Source organism: Myxine glutinosa, chromosome 1 (assembly GCF_964187855.1).
Source record: "Myxine glutinosa chromosome 1, kmMyxGlut1.1, whole genome shotgun sequence".
NCBI classification, from domain to species: domain Eukaryota; kingdom Metazoa; phylum Chordata; class Myxini; order Myxiniformes; family Myxinidae; genus Myxine; species Myxine glutinosa.
Genome location: NC_136261.1, coordinates 126,568,344 through 126,588,315, shown reverse-complemented (window position 1 = coordinate 126,588,315; position 19,972 = coordinate 126,568,344). Strand labels below are relative to the sequence as shown.

The following is a 19,972-nucleotide window of genomic DNA, read 5'->3' as shown; positions in this document are numbered from 1 at the left end:
AATTAGAATTCGGTCCTTCGCTTACGCACGCACGCACACATGTACGCACGCACGCACGGACGGACGCACACACGGACGGAGGGGAAAACCATAGTCCCCCTTTCGCTCCGCGGTGCGACGGGGGACAATAAGCGAAGTACCAACTTCTAATCTGGTGTGTGGGTGTATCTAGGCATAAGGAAGAACGCTATTGAAAATTGGGTCGCCACGTCAAAATCCAAGATGGCCGCCACCATATATATGTCTGAACTTTGTGAGCGAAATATCTTGAAAAATAAACGAACTACTAACTTCTAATCTGGTGTTTTTTGGGGGTTTTTTTGTTTTTTGTATACATAATCGAGGCTCGTGAAAGAGCTAACATTTATCACACAAACAAATCTAACAGACAAACAAAAAAGCATACAAAAAGGGGAGCGGTAGACAAGATGGGGCGAGAAGGGGAAGCACATAAACACAACATTTGTGAGGGACATCGGGAATGTGTGGGAGGGAGAGCGCTTGGGGGGAGGCGGCGTGGGAATGGGGGGCGGGGGCGGAGAGAAGTATAAACACAAGGACACCAAGGACTTCCAGGAAAGAAGTTGGTATTTCAAAAAAGAGGATTTGGCGTGAAATTAGCGGGGGTAGAAAAGATCAAGGTTTTGGATGGGGGAAGATAAGAGATGGTGGTGAACTGCTGTTTTAAAGACCTGGAGGAAGGAGTGGGATTGAAGGGAGTGGGGGAGTTTGTTCCAGAGGCGGGAGAAAAGAGGAATGAAAGAGTGAAGGTGAGCAGAGAGTCTTGATTTTGGCAGTTTAACCATAAGAGGGTTGCAGGCAGATCTTGTGCGACCTTTAGGAAGATTTGGGGGACAGAGCCCAGAGAGAGCTGGAGGAGCAAGGCCGGAGAGGAGTCGGTAGAAGACAGAAAGACCAGCAACCTGCCTGCGGTGAGTAAGTGAAAGGCCCTCACATCACTTCACCGACGGGGGACCTAGGCGTAACGCTTGTTTTTCAAGATATTTTGCTCACAAGGTTCAGACATATATATGGTGGCGGCCATCTTGGATTTTGACGTGGCGACCCAATTTTCAATAGCTTTCTTCCTGATGCCTAGATACACCCACACACCAGATTAGAAGTTGGTACTTCGCTTATTTTTCAAGATATTCCGCTCCCAAGGTTCAGACATACATGGCGGTGGCCATCTTGGATTTTGACGTGGGTTGCACCCACACACCAAATTAGAATTCGGTCCTTCGCTTACGCACGCACGCACACATGTACGCACGCACGCACGGACGGACGCACACACGGACGGACGCACACACGGACGGAGGGGAAAACCATAGTTCATCACGAGAGTAGCTTCATCACGAGAGATTCCAATGATTCTGAAATGATTCTGAATTCTGAATTCTGAATCTGATCTGATCTGATTCTGAATGATTCTGTGTGTGGGTGTATCTACGCATAAGGGGGAACGCTATTGAAAATTGGGTCGCCACGTCAAAATCCAAGATGGCCGCCTTGCGTCTTCCACTTTGTCAACTCACATCACTTCACCGACGGGGGACCTAGGCGTAACGCTTGTTCTGTGTTACTTCACCACTCCGTAATTCTAGGTTAATTCATTACTCGATAATTTCGGGTGATTTCACCACTCCCTAATTCTATGTTAATTCACAACTCCATAATTCTGTGTTAGTTCACCACTTCGTTATTCTAGGTTAATTCATTACTCGATAATTTTGGGTTATTTCACCACTCCATCATTCTGGGTTATTTCACCACTCCATAATTCTGGGTTGTTTCACCACTCCATAATTCTGGGTTGTTTCACCACTCCGTAATTCGAGGTTAATTCATCACTCCATAATTCTGGGTTCATTCACCACTCCATAATTCTGGGTTCGTTCACCACTCCGTAATTCTCGGTTAATTCATCACTCCATAGTTTCAGGTTAATTCATTACTCCATAATTTTGGGTTATTTCACCACTCCCCAATTCTAGGTTAATTCACCACTCCATAATTCTGTGTTAGTTCACCACTCCATAATTTTAGGTTCATTCATTACTCCATAATTTTGGGTTATTTCACCACTCCTTAATTCTTGGTTAATTCACCATTCCATAATTCTGGGTTAGTTCACCACTCCATAATTCTGGGTTAATTCATCACTCCGTAATTTGAGGTTAATTAATCACTCCACAATTCTGGGTTAGTTCACCACTCCGTTATTCTGGGTTATTTCACCACTCCGTAATTCGAAGTTAATTCATCACTCCATAATTCGGTGTTAGTTCACACCACTCCGTAATTCTAGGTTAATTAATCACTCCATAATTTTAGGTTAATTCATCACTCCATAATTTTGGGTTCGTTCAACACTCCGTAATTGTGTTGATTCAATACTCCATAATTGTGTTGATTCACTAATCCGTAATTCTGGGTTAATTCACCACTCCGTAAAAATGGGTTAATTCACCACTCCTTAATTCTAGGTTAATTCACCACTCCGTAATAATGGATTAATTCACCACTCCGTAATTCTGGGTTAATTCACAACTCCGTAATAATGGGTTCATTCACCACTCCTTAATTATAGGTTAATTCACCACTCCGTAATAATGGGTTATTTCACAACTCCTTAATAATGGGTTAATTCATCACTCCGTAATTCTGTGTTAGTTCACCACTCTGTAATTCTGTGTTAGTTCACCACTTCGTAATTGTGGGTTCGTTCACCACTTTGCAATTGTGGGTTAGTTCAACACTCCGTAATTGTGGATTTGTTCACCACTCCGTAATTCTGTGTTAGTTCACCACACCGTAATTCTGTGTTAGTTCACCACTCCGTAATTGTGGGTTAGTTCACCACTCCATAATTCTGGGTTATTGCAACACTCCTTAATTCTAGGTTAATTCACTGCTCCGTAATTCTGTGTTAGTTCACCACTCCATAATTCTGAGTTATTGCACCACTCCTCTCATTCTGGGTTAGTTCACCACTCCGTAATTCTGTGTTAGTTCACCACTCTGTAATAATGGGTTAATCCACCACTCTAATTCTGTGTTAGTTCACAACTCCGTAATTCTAGGTTAATTCACCACTGTAATTCTGTGTTAGTTCACCACTCCGTAATTGTGGGTTAGTTCACCACTCCATAATTCTGAGTTATTGCAACACTACGTAATTCTAGGTTAATTCACCACTCCGTAATTGTGGGTTCGTTCACCACTCCATAATTCTGGGTTATTGCAACACTGGGTAATTTCTGGGTAATTTCTCCTTCAAGATGTCTCTGATTCCTTAATATCTCTTCCTGGTTACTCCCTCCTCCGGTATGATAGACCTGAGCCTCGTCCTGGTGGTGGGGTTGCTATCTTTATCAAAAACTCTCTTCCTCACTCTCCTGGCACTGCCCTCTCTCCACCCCACCCCCAGGAGTACCTCTGGCTACGGCTTCCTCTCTGCTCCCACCTTTTGTTCATATGTGTTCCGTACCGTCCTCCAAACAGTGATGACTCCATTTACATGTCGCTGCCTGACAACATGGACCAAGTTCTATCAACTCATCCAAACTCTCTCTTCCTCATATGTGGCGACTTCAACTGTCATCATGCCAGCTGGCTGGGTGTGGGTTCCTCTCTCACCAGCCATGGCACCTCAGCAAAGGACTTCTGCGACTCATTGGGACTGACACAATCTGTCAATTTCCCGACCCGGATCTCAGTCAATGGAGTATCTTCTCTTCCAGACTTCGTTATGGCAAACTTCCCTGCAAATGTCTGCTGCTCTTCTTCTGCTCCAATCGGTTCTTCTGATCATGTGCTTGTTAAAATGGACATTTCTCTGGCCATTCTCAGAGAGCCTCCTCAGCGCCGACAAGTCTGGCATTTCACTCAGGCTGACTGGCACAGTCTGCAAGCAGCCATCAATCATCTGGACTGGTCTCCCATCTCTACGGCCTGTGACATCAATTCTTCCTGGGAATTCTTCCAAAGAAAACTGCTCTGTCTCATGCACAGATTTATCCCATCTCGTCTTCAGTTGTCTTACCCTTCCTCCCGTCCATGGTACACTGAATCTTGTGGTGAGGCAGTTGCCCTGAAACAACTTGCCTTTGCCTCTTGGAAGGCAAATCCAACTGAAGGCAATCTCAGTTCCTTCCACCAAGCTTGGAACAAGTGTGTGTCTACCCTCAGGAGTGCCAGGAAGCACTATCTCTCCACACTCAAGAATGAACTCTCAAACCTGTCTCCTTCCTCCAACTCCTGGTGGCGTCTGGCCAAATCCGTTTCTGGTGTTTGTTCCCCCTCCATCCCCTCCCTTACCTCAAATGGCTACACAGTTGACACCGCACGTGAAAAAGCCAAATGTCTTAACTCTGTGTTTGCCTCAAAATCTTGTGTCCCGAACCCATCTCTCTCTGTTCCCACCTTACCCAGTCGAACCCAACTGCTCCTGGACTCTGTGTCCTTCTCTCCTGACAAGGTGGATAAGTTTTTGTCAAACCTCGACTATGATCCTGCAACTGGACAAGACGGCATCAGCCCACGGGTCCTAAAATCCTGCTCTTCTGCTCTATCTCACCCTCTCTCTGTTCTTTTCACCCTCTCTTTTGCTCAAGGTCATCTGCCAGCATCCTGGAAATCAGCAAACATTACCGCTTTACACAAAAAATGTGCAAAAACAGATCCTTGCATCTACAGACCAATCAGCCTGCTCCCAATTATCAGCAAAGTCATGGAATCCATCATTGCTTCGGATATCAAATCCTTCCTCTTCTCCAATGGCTTGATCTCCGATCATCAATTTGGATTCAGACCAGGTCATTCTACTCTGGACATGTTGCTTATGCTGTCTCAACAATGGATGGAGGTCTTCACTGCCAAACAGAAAATCCGAGCTGTCTCCCTTGACATATCACGTGCCTTCGATACGGTCTGGCACCCCGCTCTGCTCACCAAACTCTCCTCCTATGGTATCCATGGAAATCTCCACGCATGGCTTGCGGACTTCCTCTCTGGTCGTAGTCAACGTGTGGCCCTGAATGGATTTCTCTCATCTCTCCTTCCTGTTCTGGCTGGAGTTCCCCATGGTCGTGTTCTGGGCCCTGTGCTTTTTCTGGTCTTCATCAATGATCTCTCCGACTCTCTGGAAAATCCTCTCTATCTCTTTGCTGATGACTCCACTGTCTGCCGCTCCATTCCTCATCCCTCAGATCGGCAGTCTGCAGCCTCCTCACTCTCTGCAGACCTGGACAAAATCACAGACTGGTCAAACAAGTGGAACATGTCTTTCAATCCTGACAAATCTCACACTCATAATGTGTCTCTCCGAAAAGACCGACTGGAAAACCTTCCCGTCTGCTTTCTCAACAATCCTCTCCAAGAAGTTCTGTCGCTCAAGCTTTTGGGTCTCACTATCTGCCATGATCTTTCTTGGGGAAACCACATTTCCAAGCTGGCCTCCAAAGCCAGTCGCTGACTGGGCATCCTCCGTCGTGTGAAGTCCTTCCTTGGCACACCTGAGCTCCTCACCACATACAAGGCTTTCATCCGCAGCTCAATGGAATACTGTTCCCCCTCCCTTCTGGTTCGGTGCTCCTGCCTCACACCTTGCTCGGATTCACGCTGTTGCAACCAAAGCTTTCCGAATCATTGGAATCTCCTTCGATGAAGATACTCCGAGGGCCTTTCACTCACTCACCGCAGGCAGGTTGGTGGTCTTTCTGTCTTCTACCAACTCCTCTCCGGCCTTGCTCCCCCAGCTCTCTCTGTGCTCTGTCCCCCAAATATTCCTACAGGTCGCACAAGATCTGCCAGCAACCCTCTTATGGTTAAACTGCCAAAATGTAGGCTCTCTGCTCACCTTCACTCTTTCATTCCCCTTTTCTCCCGCCTCTGGAACAAACTCCCACACTCCCTTCAATCCCACTCCTCCCTCCAGGTCTTTGAAACAGCTGTTCACCACCATCTCTTATCTTCCCCCATCCAAAACCTTGATCTTTTCTACCCCCGCTAATTCACCCCAGATACACTTTTTTCGAAATTCAAAGTTGTTTCCTGGAAGTCCTTGCAGTGTCCATGTTTTATAATTCTCCCACCTCCCCCAAGCCCTCTCCCTCCCACAGATCTCTCGATGTCCCTGCTCTCAAATGTTGTGTTTGTGTCCTTCCCCCTCTCTCCCCATCTTGTCTACCGCTCCCCTTATTTTGTTTTATGTGTCGGTTTGACTTTTTGTGTGATTAATGTTAGCTCTTTCACGAGCCTCGATCTTGTATACACAAAAAACAAAAAAAAACAAAAAAAAACCTTAATTCTCGGTTAATTCACCACTCCATAATTCTGGGTTATTGCACCACTCCTTAATTCTCGGATAGTTCACCACTCCGTAATTCTGTGTTCGTTCACCACTCTGTAATTCTGTGGTGATTATATAAGAACGGTTTCTTCGTTGACGACATTCATTTACGTTTTACCTACTGAATATTAAACTCACAAACATGGACATAATAAACGGTTATAAACGCCTCGTGGTTAAATTGGCGAGATCGGGACTGTACAGAGGATTATTTGTGCAGTGCTCCCAACTGTGAAGAAAAAAAACCGCTGACCTGGTGTCGATTTTCTGCTTCCGCGGACCCGCTCTCGTTACACCGCCTCGTGCATCAGCGGTTATACTGAAACGACCGTGTGGATATTCCGCCGCTCTCACCGCACGACCTCCTGATTCATCGTCGAGCAAGCGAAGCGCAATGGACCACACTCAGAGCGGCACTCTGCAGCGGCAGCTCACGGCATTGCAGGCACAGCAAGAGCGACGTCTGAGACGAAAGGAGTGTCGGCGAAAGGGATTAAACGTTCAAGGAGAAATGAAGGAGACGAGGGAGGAAGATGGTGGCGATTCTTTGTCAAGGTAGACGATCGATTCCAATACCAACTGGATTGGTTTATCGCGGCTGAATATTTAAATCATTGCGCCGCCATCTTGAGACCCCAAAAATAGGCGTTTGAACCACGGAGGTATATAATATGGAGAGCCAATTGGCCACCTCGCAGCATTAGCCGCCGTGAAGCCACCGGAAATAGTCTGGCGGCCATATTGGGAAGCCGATCGTAACTCGTAAGCCTGTCAAAGCAAAGGCGTGGCGCACTGATGATGCAGCTGGAGCGAATTTTAGGACCGCCGACTATTTAATTAATATAGAATACTAATATTTGAACTGATATTCGGGCTCAGAATCCCGTTCTTTAAGGAAATGGTGTTCATTAAGTTTGAAGTTGGTTCTAGACGCATTTTTCCTGGGGAATCCAATGGTTTAGAGCTTGTTTGAAAAAAAAGTGCCCAAAATTACCGCTCGGTGTTCTTTATCGTTCTTCTCATGACCCAATCACCCACTAGTAGGAATAAGAATCCTGACATGTTACACCCCTGTTTAACTCCTGTCTTCACCTTGAACCATTCTGTTGTTTCACCTTGGTCGACGACCGCACATTGAAAGTCTTGGTAAAGGGCTTTTACAAGGTTCACTAATTTTCCAGGTATGCTGTATTTCTTCATTATGACCCAGACTTTCTCTGGGCAAGGAGTCGAAAGCTTTCTAGAAATCTATAAAATTGAGGTACATCGTCGTTTGCCATTCTTTGGCTTGTTCTATAATATTCCTCAATATAAAGATCTGATTTGTTGTCATGTTATATGATGTTACTTAATTCAGTCATTATATTGTAACTAAGATGTGTATGTTTCTATTACCGAGATGTTAGAAACCACGCAGATATAATGATAACCAGAGTTTATTCTACACTGACATGGGTCAGCAACACATCAACAGTGAGTCAGTCACATAAATGACATGAAACGCTGTCATGTAGTTAACCCACACAATTCACAGTTAACCCACAAAACACACCCACACCATGTAGAGATGAGGTCGCTCTTATATTTCAGCTTGCTCTGGTGTTGCCTCACTGGTGAGCAAACAGGACCAGTTTGCAATATTTTTTCCTGATGCGCTCTTCCTTCATGTCATCATCGAGTGTTCTCACAACATGATGGAAACGTATCTTGCTGTATGATTGTGATACAGAATGTATTAAAGCAAACACATGGTTGCTGTCTGCCTCACAGTCAAACATGTGCCGATCCAAGGAAGCAAATGTAGACCGACCGACCTCAGAAAGGACAGAAGTGGAAATTGCCGCTCTTATCCCACTTTCACGAGGCATTTTGCCATTGCTTACAGCCAGGAGCCTCTTGACACAGCGTTCAGTCGCCTCACAGACACGAACAACACTGTGCGAGGGAACTATGAGGCCACCCCTGTTCTTGGTAACAATCAGGCTGTACATTGGTGTGGTTTGCCATTCTTCGTTGTTACTGGTCAATGCAGAAAGACATTGGCTACACTTCAGAGTCTTCCTCACCATCCTCACCACATAGCCGGCAATATAGCCAACACATGACTCTGTAAAGATGGAAAGTTGCTCAAAATTTGGAATATCCGCATAGTCGTGGTCCTCTTTTGCCGGCGATCTCAACTCCAGGTCGTATCGTCTGGCCACCAACATGTCGTGACTCTCGTCAGGCACAGCCTGCTTTGCAACGCACTTGAAGGAAGCCGCATTCAGGATTCTGGTTGAGTCCTGTGCAGAACAGTTCCCACTTGCAGACTTGATGTCATGTCGCATCAAGAGGCGCTTATATGCGGCAACAAACTGCCGGGCCGTTGGGTTATTCCCACTTCCACATGCAATGCGGACCGCTCCAAAGAAAAGTTCAATGTGGTCTTGGCTCATTTTGTACGTGAGCAGGTATCGCAGGGGAGATGAGGCAGGTTTGACATATGTGAAATACAAAATTTTGACACTCTCTATGCAGATCATGAAACCAATGAAGGGGGTTTTCAAACGCGTATTGGTCATAACTTGACCATTCATGTTTTTGATGTTGGACAAGTAACTGTAGGCAGTATCCAGGAATGGCAGGAAAAGTCCTTCTCGTGATGTCATGAGTGGTGCCTTGTAGTTTCGTGCCAATGGATTGCGAGAATTTAGAATGTCAAACAGTTTGTCCAATGTTTCAATGTATTGGCAGGTAGCCTCACTGCCCTGAAATTCTGATAGTTGCAAAGTGTCCCTGCAAAACCGAATTGCATCTGCCACACTAGTGCTCAATGTCTGAGCAGCTGTGTCCACCTTCATGACATTGCTCTTCCACTCGATGTGTTTCCGGGAGAGCTTATTTCCCAGACGCAAGCCTTCCCTCTTCTGCAGATCAAAGAGTGCCTGGATGTATTTCCACGCGATGACTTTTTTGTTGCCATCCTCCATCATTTTCATGGATCCAAGACAGTTTCTTGCAAGTTTAAGCATGTGACATGCATCGAGTACAACACAAATTTTCTTTTCGGGATTTGCTGGGTGGGGAAATGTTGGTTTCACATTCTGCGGCGTGATGTCGGCACCTAGCTCACGTAACATTGTCAAATGAGCGGACGGTCCATCGCAAGTTAAGGAAACCACCTCTGCACCGATATCATGCAATTTTAGTAGACATTGTGTCACCAAATTCGCCTGTTCCTTCCCCGACAATCCATTTATCATAAAGTATGCTACAGGCACTTTCCAACTGTCATTCAGTGCAACCAGCATGAAAACCAGTGCGTTGCTGGCCTGGGGAGCACTGTCATCTTGGACTCCGTTTCCGATGTCGACGTACCCCAATACCTTGTCCCCTAAAAAGTCAATTGCCTTCATGATGGCCATCTCGTCTAACATCAGGCTACACAGTGTTCTCTTGCCAGTCTCCTTCTCTGCTTTAAACCGGCTCTCTAGTGCTTGGAATACAACTGCACTAAAACCAGGTGAATCGGCTTCCCAATATGGCCGCCAAGCAACTTCCGCTAGCTTCAGCCGACAGCCGTCATTGGCTCTCCAGTTTATTATATACCTCCGTGGTTTGAACCGCCTTGTTCATCCTGTGTTCCGTGTACGTGATCACAGTTAGTGTGCTCTTCAAATATCACTTGTTCCCCACAATAAATTAATGATCATAACTAATTATCTCAATACATGTTACGGGCTTTTAAAATAGTTATCAGTCACATCAGTTTATCACCCACCTTTCCTCAAAACAAACGTGTGAAGACAAAAATGAGGGAAATCTGGGTATTCATGGTTTCTCATTCTGTATCATACCTTTTTTAAACATATACTGTATTATGATTCAGTCTATTCATCACTTTTGCATTTCCTCTCAAATCACCACTCGCACAAAGTTGAAAATAGATTTTGATAAAAACATTTTTCATGATTCACATCCATAAATGCCTAAAGTATGCGTATGCCATTTATAGACGAGTACACATTATGTAGACGTCCAGTGAAATTGCCTATACGAGGTACCTGGGGTTCTAGCAGAGTCCTATGTATTAAATACAGTCGTGGCCAAAAATATTGGCACCCTTGTACTTTTTTCAAATAACTCACAATTTTCTCTAAAAATAGGTTGAAATTGACAAAAGTATTTGGTCTCCACAATTCTTTATTTCACTGTTAATATTACAGAACCTTTGCTTTTGATTCAGAACTTAATATATTGTTGCGGTTTTGAGTTTTGTACAGTCAGTATAATAAAGGTTAAAATTCCCCCCTCATAGTTAGTCACACAAGCAACATGTAGCCTCGCGATAGTGTAGTTATCTCTTAGTATTTGTGAGCTTAGTCCTTGTCCTATGTTAGTTCTTCGTTGAGTAGAGTAAGGAGAACAGGTCCTACTTCTATTGAATATCCCGCCTCCCTAGCCTCATGCCCCTTTGCGCTGACTTTGGTTCATTTTGGGCGAATTAACACGAGGCAGGCCTAGGAGGGTCGGGGTGGGGCCGAATGAGGGGCGGCAGAGGCGCTGACGGTAAGCGCGAGCCGCCAATCAGGGCTCAGAGGGTGTGGCGGTGACTGCGTCACAGGGCGTGGTTGGAAGGTTCGAGGGGGTTCGAGAAGGTTTAGGGCGTATCTATATAAGCGTTGCGCAAAGCCCCCAAGAGGACTGACTGAGGACTGGTTGACTCGCAAGGAGTAAGAGCGTCAAAGGACTCGAGAGTTGAAGGAGCGCGGTGAGCCGTAGAGGACTTTGAGAGATACGCGAGTGGAGGAAGACACGCATGAACCAGGATACGCGCTAATATATAGCGACGCTTGGTTGAGCTTAAAGCCAAGCTGCGTACAGTGCAATAAGTTACGCGAGTGATAACGGCTGTGTAACCGCCAGCCGCACTGAGAGACGCGCATTTTCCTCCGACCTCATCGGCTGCCTTTTGTTCGGGAGACGCACTACGAGGTTCCTTCCACCGCCTGCTTGCCATCTTTGCGGGACGTGCTGGGACCGTGGAGAGCCGGACGGGGCCGTTCCTGGACGACCACGTCGACGCGCTTGGCCGGAACATCAACCTGCCTGCAATTCCCTGTGTGAGTGTGACGGGCCCGAGTCTGGGGGTTAAGAATAAGACTGACTAAGTGCTACTCTGTGTCTCTGCGTCCACCGATCATTGTATATACGTGTGGGAATAATAATTAAACCTGTGTTCTTCCTTTTCCATTTGATCGTTCTCGTGATTTCTTCATTGGCTAAGCGTGGTACGAATATAACCGCTCGAATCGGGTTCCACTACCTAAAACTGCACGGACGACGTGGTACTCAATCCGCTTGGTGTACCCAGATCACACGTGGCTCGTGCGAGGCTTGCTTCCTCGCTTCTATGGCGGCGCAGGGATTTAGGTACGAGCGAGACTTGGTCCCGAAACCCTACCTTGCGTTTCGCCCGGAAGAGGCATTCCAAGTCTCTCGGTTCCGCCAAGCCCAGAAAGAACAAGGGGATTAATCCCCCCTTGGTAAGGGTAAGAAGGGCGGCGGAGAACTGTAACATTATCCTTTTAAATCAGGAAATAAAAAGAAATGGCATTGACAAAATTATTGACACCATCGACTTAATATTTGGTACCAAAGCTTTTGGACAAAATAACTGCAGTCAAGCGCTTCCTATAGCCATGAATAAGCTTCCGGCACCTCTCTACTGGCAGTTTGGCCCACTCTTCTTGTGTAAACTGCTTCAGTTCACCCAGATTTGAAGGGTGCCTTCTCCCAACTGCTGTTTTCAGATCTCCCCACAGGTGTTCAATGGGATTTAGATCTGGACTCATTCCTGGCCAGTTCAGAACCGCCCAGCGTTTTGTCTTGATCCATTCCTCGGAACTTTTTGAAGTGTGTTTGGGGTCACTGTCCTGCTGCAAGACCTATGACCTTAGACGGAGACCCAGCTTTCTGACATTGTGTTCAACATTGCACTCCAAAATGCCTTGGTCTGCTGATTTCATGATGCCATACACACATTCAAGGCACCCAGTGCCAGAGGCAGCACAGCAACCCCAAAACATCACTGAACCTCCTCCATTTATGACTGTAGGGAAGGTGTTCTTTTACTTGAAGGCTTCATTTTGTTTTCTGTAAACATAGAGATGATGTGCTTTACCAAAAAGCTCTAATTTGGTCATCTGTCCACAGGACATTCTCCCAGAAGGATTTTAGCTTGTTCAGGTGTGTTTTGGAAAACTCCAGTCAGGCTTTCTTATGTCTCTCTCTCAGCAGTGGGGTCCTCCATAGAATCCCCTTTCATTGAGGTAGCATGGATGTTGTGATTTGAAACTCTCATACCTTGTGTCTGAAGGTCAGCTTGAATCTGTTTGGCAGTTGATCGAGGTGCTTTCTCCACCATTCGAACAAACCTTCACTGCAATATTCGATCAAGTTTTCTCTTGCGGCCACATCCAGGGAGGCTGGCTACAGTGCCATGGGCCTTAAACTTCCTGATGACATTGTGTACAGTGGACACAGAAACATCAAGGTCTCTGGAGATGGACTTGTAGCCTTGAGATTGTCCATGCTTGGCTACAATCTTGTGTCGGACCTCCTCAGACAATTCTCTGGTTTTCCTTTTTTTTCATGCTCGTTGAGGTACACACAGTGACACAAAACAGCAGAATGACTCCTTATCTCCATTCAAACTGGTTGAATGAGTGATTTTTATATTGCAGACACCTGCAACTCACCACAGGCGAGTTCAATTCCAAAGGAAAGGAGAATTTCCTGCTTGAAATATTAAGTATTTCTAACAACTTCTGAAAGGTGCCAATAATATTGTCTGGGCCATTTTAGGATTTCTGTGTGGAATAAGCTAAGATTTCGTAATTTTTTTCACCTTTTTGTGTTTTGTTCCGCTGCAAACCAAAGAAATACATATGTTGACACCAAAATATTTTTAAATTTCAATAATTGTCTAGAAGAAATGGTGCATTATTTGAAAAAAGTGCAAGGTGTTTGGCCATGACTGTAGATTCACATTCACTGTAGAACTTCGTTGCGGGAGGATAACGTCTGGCCCATCTCACCTGTGCTACATCTACACTACACCTACTTCTACATGGGTGGTCTTACGTATGGGGCAGCCTGGGCAATTGCCCAGGGTCTACAGTGAAGGGGCCCCAATGGCCAGTAGGGGTGATATACGATATGACTTACTGAAGAATCCATCAATTACATCATCCAGTGCATAGAATAACTAGAACGGCACTCTTCGACGTCACGACATTGACTGATATGCCTCCGCCCACATTATTTCATCATTATAATACTTGTATCAAGTTTGATTTAAATCCATTCAGCTGTGCCCAAGTTAGCACATTTTTACCTGACATGACATCTGACCTTTTACCTAGTGATCCCAAAATTTAATCAGTTCAGGTTTACATCATTATACATACCTGTACCAAGTTTTAATTTTAATCCCTTCAGCTGTTCACAAGTTCTCACATTTTTACCTGACATGCCCTCTGACCTTTGGCCTTTGACCTCGGGACCCCCAAAATCTAATCACTTTATCTTTACATCATTATACATACCTGTACCAAAATTGAATTGGATCACTTCAACCATTCTCAAGTTATAGACCTATTACAGACTTTTACCTTTGTCTGATTACCCCAAAATCTAATCACTTAATCGATGCAATATTACACATACCTGCACCAAGTTTGAATTAGATAACTTCAGCCGTTCTCAAGTTATAGACTTATTACAGATTTGACTTTTGACCCCCAAAATCGAACCACTTAATCTTTACAATATTATACATACCTGTACCACGTTTGAATTGGATCACTAAAGCCGTTCTCAAGTTATAGACCTATTACAGACTTTGACCTTTGACCTATGACCAAAAAATCTAATCACTTAATCTTTACAACATTATACTTACCTGTACCAAGTTTGAATTAGATAACTTCAGCCTTTCTCATCTTATAGACCTATTACAGACTTGACCTTTGACATTTGACTTCTTGACCCCAAAATGTCATCAGTTAATCTTTACCTCACTATACATACCTGTGCCAAGTTTGACTAAGATCCCTTTCGCCGTTCTCAAGTTATTGCGGTAACGAAAGCCTATCATGGACGGACGGACAGACAGCCGGACAGACAACCTGAAAACATAATGCCTCCGGCGACTTTGTCGGCGGACGCATAAAATTTTTTATAATGGTTTAATTTGCTGTACTCTAATAGCAAATAATTATCTGAATACTATTATTATTATTTAATATTATTATAATATACTAATACTATTATTATATTAGTATTATAATACTATTATAAATAATAATTATTCTATACTCTAATTCTCTGATAGCAAAAAATTGTAAGCATAACTAGTTCCAGATGTTTACCTTCCCTTCGCAAATGAGCTATTCCACTTGCGCTTGTAGGTTGTATTTTTTTCAAATGATGCCCAGACACCTGATCGATCTAGCTAGTGCTATTCATCAGTCATAAGTTGTTGTTTTTTCCAAAAATGATTCACATACGTCATCAATGACGTTATTTTATGGCCTACCTCGGCAACGTTAACCAGAAACAATGACCCAAAATTATCCAATTGGGCCAGAATAATGAAAAAAATAAAAGCAGAGAAGAAATTACATGAAAACTTAGAAAACATCTCTAATTTATTCAAATGTAAAACAGAGAATGAAGTGGCAGCGCTGGAAGTAGCAGCAGTAACATTAGGGCTAACAGGTAAAAACATTTCTACCTTACTAACAGAATTCTTCCTAGTTATAGCTAGAGTGTGGTGTTTATCGACCCCAATACAATGTACTCGCATGAAGATGTCAAATGAATATAGATTCATTTATAGTCTAGTTGCCGCCCTTATATGTCCTTTATGAGACCCTGCAATGTTAACTACTGCGAACCTTTTTCACGGAAATGTGTTCTATATAGTTAGGAGAGTCAAATTAGCTTGGTTGCTACTTGTTCAACGTTGAGCATTTCTCAGAATTCAAGATGGCGGCCACCACTATCTTGGATGTTGGCCAATTTTCAACTTTTGATATCGATGACCTAGAGGGCCGTGTAATACCTCTTTCTAGGGGTTTTAGAGTATGGGGAGTCCATTTCTTGAGTTATTTTTTTGGATACGGGGTCAATGTCAAGGTCAAAATGAAGGTCAAAGGTCAAACTAAGAAACTTTAATGTATTGTTATTGTTCATAAGACATGACGACGGAACCAGAGACATGTGACGCACAGTACCATGACCTCTATAGAGACATTGAGCACAGTATTACCAGCCATCAGCGGTCACAATCCTCTACTACTCTTCATCATCATCATCATCTACACCTAGCTCCCCTTCATCGTCTTCGATGTCCATCTGCTCGCTGGTGAAACGACTACAGCAGGCGACTCCTCCCTCGCACTTGCAGTAGTCCGTGCATGAAAGGCCTGCGCTGTTGCAGCTGCAGCGTGCACCGCTGCATGCATTGCCCTCTGCGGTGCAGCTGCAGCTCACTACATCCAGAAGCGCTTTGGGAGCAACTGGCGCTGTTGAGATGGCAGGTGTGATGGTGGAGCCTTCGATGCTCCAGCCGAAGTTGGCAATATCTCGAGCTTCTTCGGGTGGGCCACGTTGGTCTGCTGCCTTCCACAGTAGCATCTGAAGGTGAGCTCGGAACCTGACTATAGCGACATAACGGTGGGACCTCGGCAATGGCCACACAATAATCATGTGATGTAGTGGCTTGTCAAGTATTCCTTGGTCTCACTAATGGCGGAGGTACACAAGAAGCATGTTATTGGGAGCAGAAGCTGAAGTAATATCTGTAGAAAAGAGAAAGAGAGCTAACTTTGCGGCGTAGTTCGAGTGGGTCAAGTTTTGAGGTCAGATTGGGAGAGTTGATAAGTCGGATTACTTTGGATTCAATTCTGTCCAGTAAATATGTGGAGCTAGAACCTCCCCAGATGTGAGAGCAGCAGTCTATACAAGGACGAATCAATCCTTTACATAGTTGATACTTTATACAGCAGTCTATACTACAAATCCAAACTAAAAGCATCCAGCCAAGAAGAACGATTGAAACTCTGGCAAGAGCATTTCCAAAGCTTATTAGGGAAGCCACCTGCAATCAAGGATGAAGTAATAACTCCTGTGATTTCAGATGAACTCGACATCAAAAAAGGCCCCTTCACCATAGATGAACTCCATAAAGCTCTTAAAAACATTCAAAACGGGAAAGCCTGTGGTCTAGATGACATTCCAGCCGAGATTTGGAAACTAGGTGAATTCGATGAGATTTTACTGAATTTGTGTAATGCTGTATACAATCAAAATCCAATAGATAGATGGACAGAAGGATGTATGTTGCCTTTCCAGAAAAAGGCGACCTAGGGCTTACAAAAAACTATCGAGGAATCACTCTACATCAATAGCGGCCAAAATATACAACCTGATGTTATTAAACAGAATCAGACCGCATATAGAACCAGTTCTGCGAAAAAATCAAAATGGCTTTCGTACTAGTAGATCGACCTCCGGGCAAATCCTTACTATTAGACGTCTTCTTGAAGGCGTTAAAGCTAAAAATCTTCCTGCTGTTTTCCTATTTATTGATTTCTCGAAAGCTTTCGACTCCATCCATCGAGGTAAGATGAAGGAGATACTGCCAGCATTCGGGATACCTCAGGAGACAGTTAATGCCATCATGATTCTGTATAAGAACTCGCATGCAATAGTCCGATCACCTGACGGCGATACAGACCGTTTTGACATCATGGCAGGAGTTTTACAGGGTGATACCCTCGCTCCCTACTTATTCATAATATGTCTCGATTATGTGCTACGCAAAGCAATAGACACCAACAATGAACTTGGATTTACCCTAAGTAAACGGAAAAGTCAGCGATACCCATCCAAGAAGATTACAGATGCAGATTATGCAGATGATCTTGCGGTTCTAGCAGACTATAACAAGGATGCAGCTACACTACTACACAAGATTGAAGAAGTAGCCAGCCAAATTGGTCTCTACATAAAGGCCTCGAAGACAGAGTACATCAGTCTTAATCAAGATCAAGTTGTAGACATAAAATCACTCAATGGTGAAAACATCAAAAAGGTTGACGAATTCACATACCTGGGAAGCAACATCGCCTCCACAAAAAGAGATGTCGACATCAGACTTGGAAAGGCTTGGGGAGCTTTAAACAGTCTAGGCAAGATTTGGAAATCTGCGCTTCCAATAGAGCTGAAACAAAACTTTTTTAGAGCAGCTGTTGAATCAGTTCTTGTATATGGGGCAATTACATGGACCTTGACATCTTCACTAGAAAAGGCCCTGGATGGTGCATACACTCGCATGCTCAGAGCAGCTCTTAACATCTCATGGAAAGAGCACCCCACAAAATATGAATTGTATGCAAAAATCCCACCAATCAGTGTAACCATACGTCAACGTAGATTAAGATTCGCTGGGCACTGCTGGAGAAACAAAGATGAGCTCGCAAGAGATGTTTTACTTTGGTTACCAACTCATGGCAAACAGGCACCAGGGAGACCTGCGAAAACATATATAGATCAGCTTACAAATGAAACTGGGTATCTGGTTAACGAACTACCTAATGCCATGAGTGACAGAGATGAATGGAAGAAACGTGTCATGGAATGCCGAGCTAGCTCGACGCAGTAGTAGTAGTAGTATATAGTTGAAGCAACAGTTGAGAGAAGAATCTTCGACATCTGAACAGGACTCCTAGTTTCTTCGAGGCAGACTTTGCTATTTTGTGTAATGTGTGGATTCCAGGATAAATTCCATGTTAGGGTAATACCAAGTAGGTTTTTTGAATTACATGGTGTAATTGTGGAGCTTTCAAAGGAGATTGGAGAGATGAGAGAGTATTAGAGAGAGAGAGAGAGAGAGATTGGAGGAGTTTGAGTTTTAGAAGCATTAAACTTAACCTGATTACATTTGTCCCACAGGGAAATCTTGTCCAAGTCTGAATTTAAAGTGGTGGATGTGATCAAACAAGATGTAGATCGAATGAGGAAAGATGGGGCAGATGGGAAAAACATGGAGGAATGTAATGTCGAGTCATCAGCATACAAGTGCATTTGGTTATTTGTAGAAGAAAGAAGGTCATTGATAAAAACGAAAGAAGAGTGTTGGAGACAGGACAGAACCCTGAGGGACACTGCTGTTGATAGGAAAGGGGGAAGATGTTGAACCAGCACCAATTATGGAGATAAGAGTGTTGGAGACAGGACCGAATTGTCAAGTATTCATTTACGCTCAGAGAGACAGTCAGAGAGAAAGCTTGATATGAGAGAGCAGAGTGAAGAAGGAAAGACGGAAGAGGAAAGCTTGGATATCGGACCCCGATCCCAAACTCTGTAAAAGACTTTTGAGATATCAAGGACTACAACAAAGGAATCCCAAAAGTCTCTCAGAGGAGAGGCCCAGACATTAATAATGTAAGAAACGATATCACCGGTACATATTGCCTTGTGAAAGTCATATTGATGGTCAAATAAAAAACTGTGATACTCAAGATGCTTGAGGAAATGGGAATTGAGAAGACATTCAAAGACTGTTCTCCTCGCCCTCTCTTTTGCTCAAGGTCATTTGCCATCTGCCTGGAAATCTGGCAACATTACCACTTCACACAAAAAGGTGCAAAAACAGATCCTTGCAACTACAGACCAATCGGCCTACTCCCAATCATCAGCAAGGTCATCGCTTCTGATATTAAATCCTTCCTCCTCTCCAATGGCTTGATCCCAGATCATCAATTTGGATTCAGACCATGCCACTCTGCTCTGGACATGCTGCTTCTGCTGTCTCAACCATGGATGGAGGTCCTCAATGCCAAACAGGAAATTTGACATATCACGTGCCTTCGATATGGTCTGGCACCCCGCACTGCTCACCAAACTCTCCTCTTATTGTATCCTTGGAAATCTCCACTCATGGCTCGTGGACTTAATCTCCTCTCATCGTCAACGTGTGGCTCTAAATGGAATTCTGTCATCTCCTCTTCCTTTCCAGGCTGGAGTTCCACAGGGCAGTGTTCTGGGTCCTGTGCTTTTTCTGGTCTTCATTAATGATCTCTCCGACTATGGAAAATCCTCTCTATCTTTTTGCTGATGACTCCACTCTCTGTCGCTCCATATCTCAACCCTCAGATCGGCAGTCTGCAGCCTCCTCACTCTCTGCAGACCTGGACTAAATAACAAACTGGTCAAACAAGTGGAACATGTCTTTGAATCCTGACAAATCTCACATTCTCACTATGTCTCTCTGAAAATACAGTTTGGAAAACATTTCATTCTAATTTCTCAACAATCCTCTTGAAGAAGTTCTGTCACCCAAGCTTTTGGGTCTCACTAGCTGCCATGATCTTTCCTGGGAAAACCACATTTCCAAGCTGGCCGCAAAAGCCAGTCTCCACACGACGAAGGATGCCCAGTTGAAGTCCCTCCATGGCACTACTGAGCTTCTCTCCACACACAATGCTTTCATCCGCACCTTGATAGAATACAGCTCTCCCCACTGGGCTGGTGCTCCTGCCTCACATCTAGGTCAGCTTCACA

At 44.3% G+C, this 19,972-nt stretch overlaps 1 protein-coding gene and 1 long non-coding RNA gene across 2 annotated transcripts in view; one reads left to right on the top strand and one right to left on the bottom strand.

The window, feature by feature from the left end:
• The window catches only part of LOC137428240 (uncharacterized), a 41,209-nt gene extending 34,447 nt beyond the window's left edge, over positions 1-6,762 (bottom strand). Inside the window, exon 1 of the long non-coding RNA XR_013623276.1 lies at positions 6,609-6,762. This is a non-coding gene — a long non-coding RNA (uncharacterized LOC137428240). The remainder of the gene's footprint in view (positions 1-6,608) is intronic.
• The window catches only part of CCDC13 (coiled-coil domain containing 13), a 113,859-nt gene continuing 100,636 nt past the window's right edge, over positions 6,750-19,972 (top strand). The window contains exon 1 of the mRNA XM_068118130.2: positions 6,750-6,910. Within this exon, the coding sequence (XP_067974231.2) occupies positions 6,750-6,910 (161 nt within the window). The remainder of the gene's footprint in view (positions 6,911-19,972) is intronic.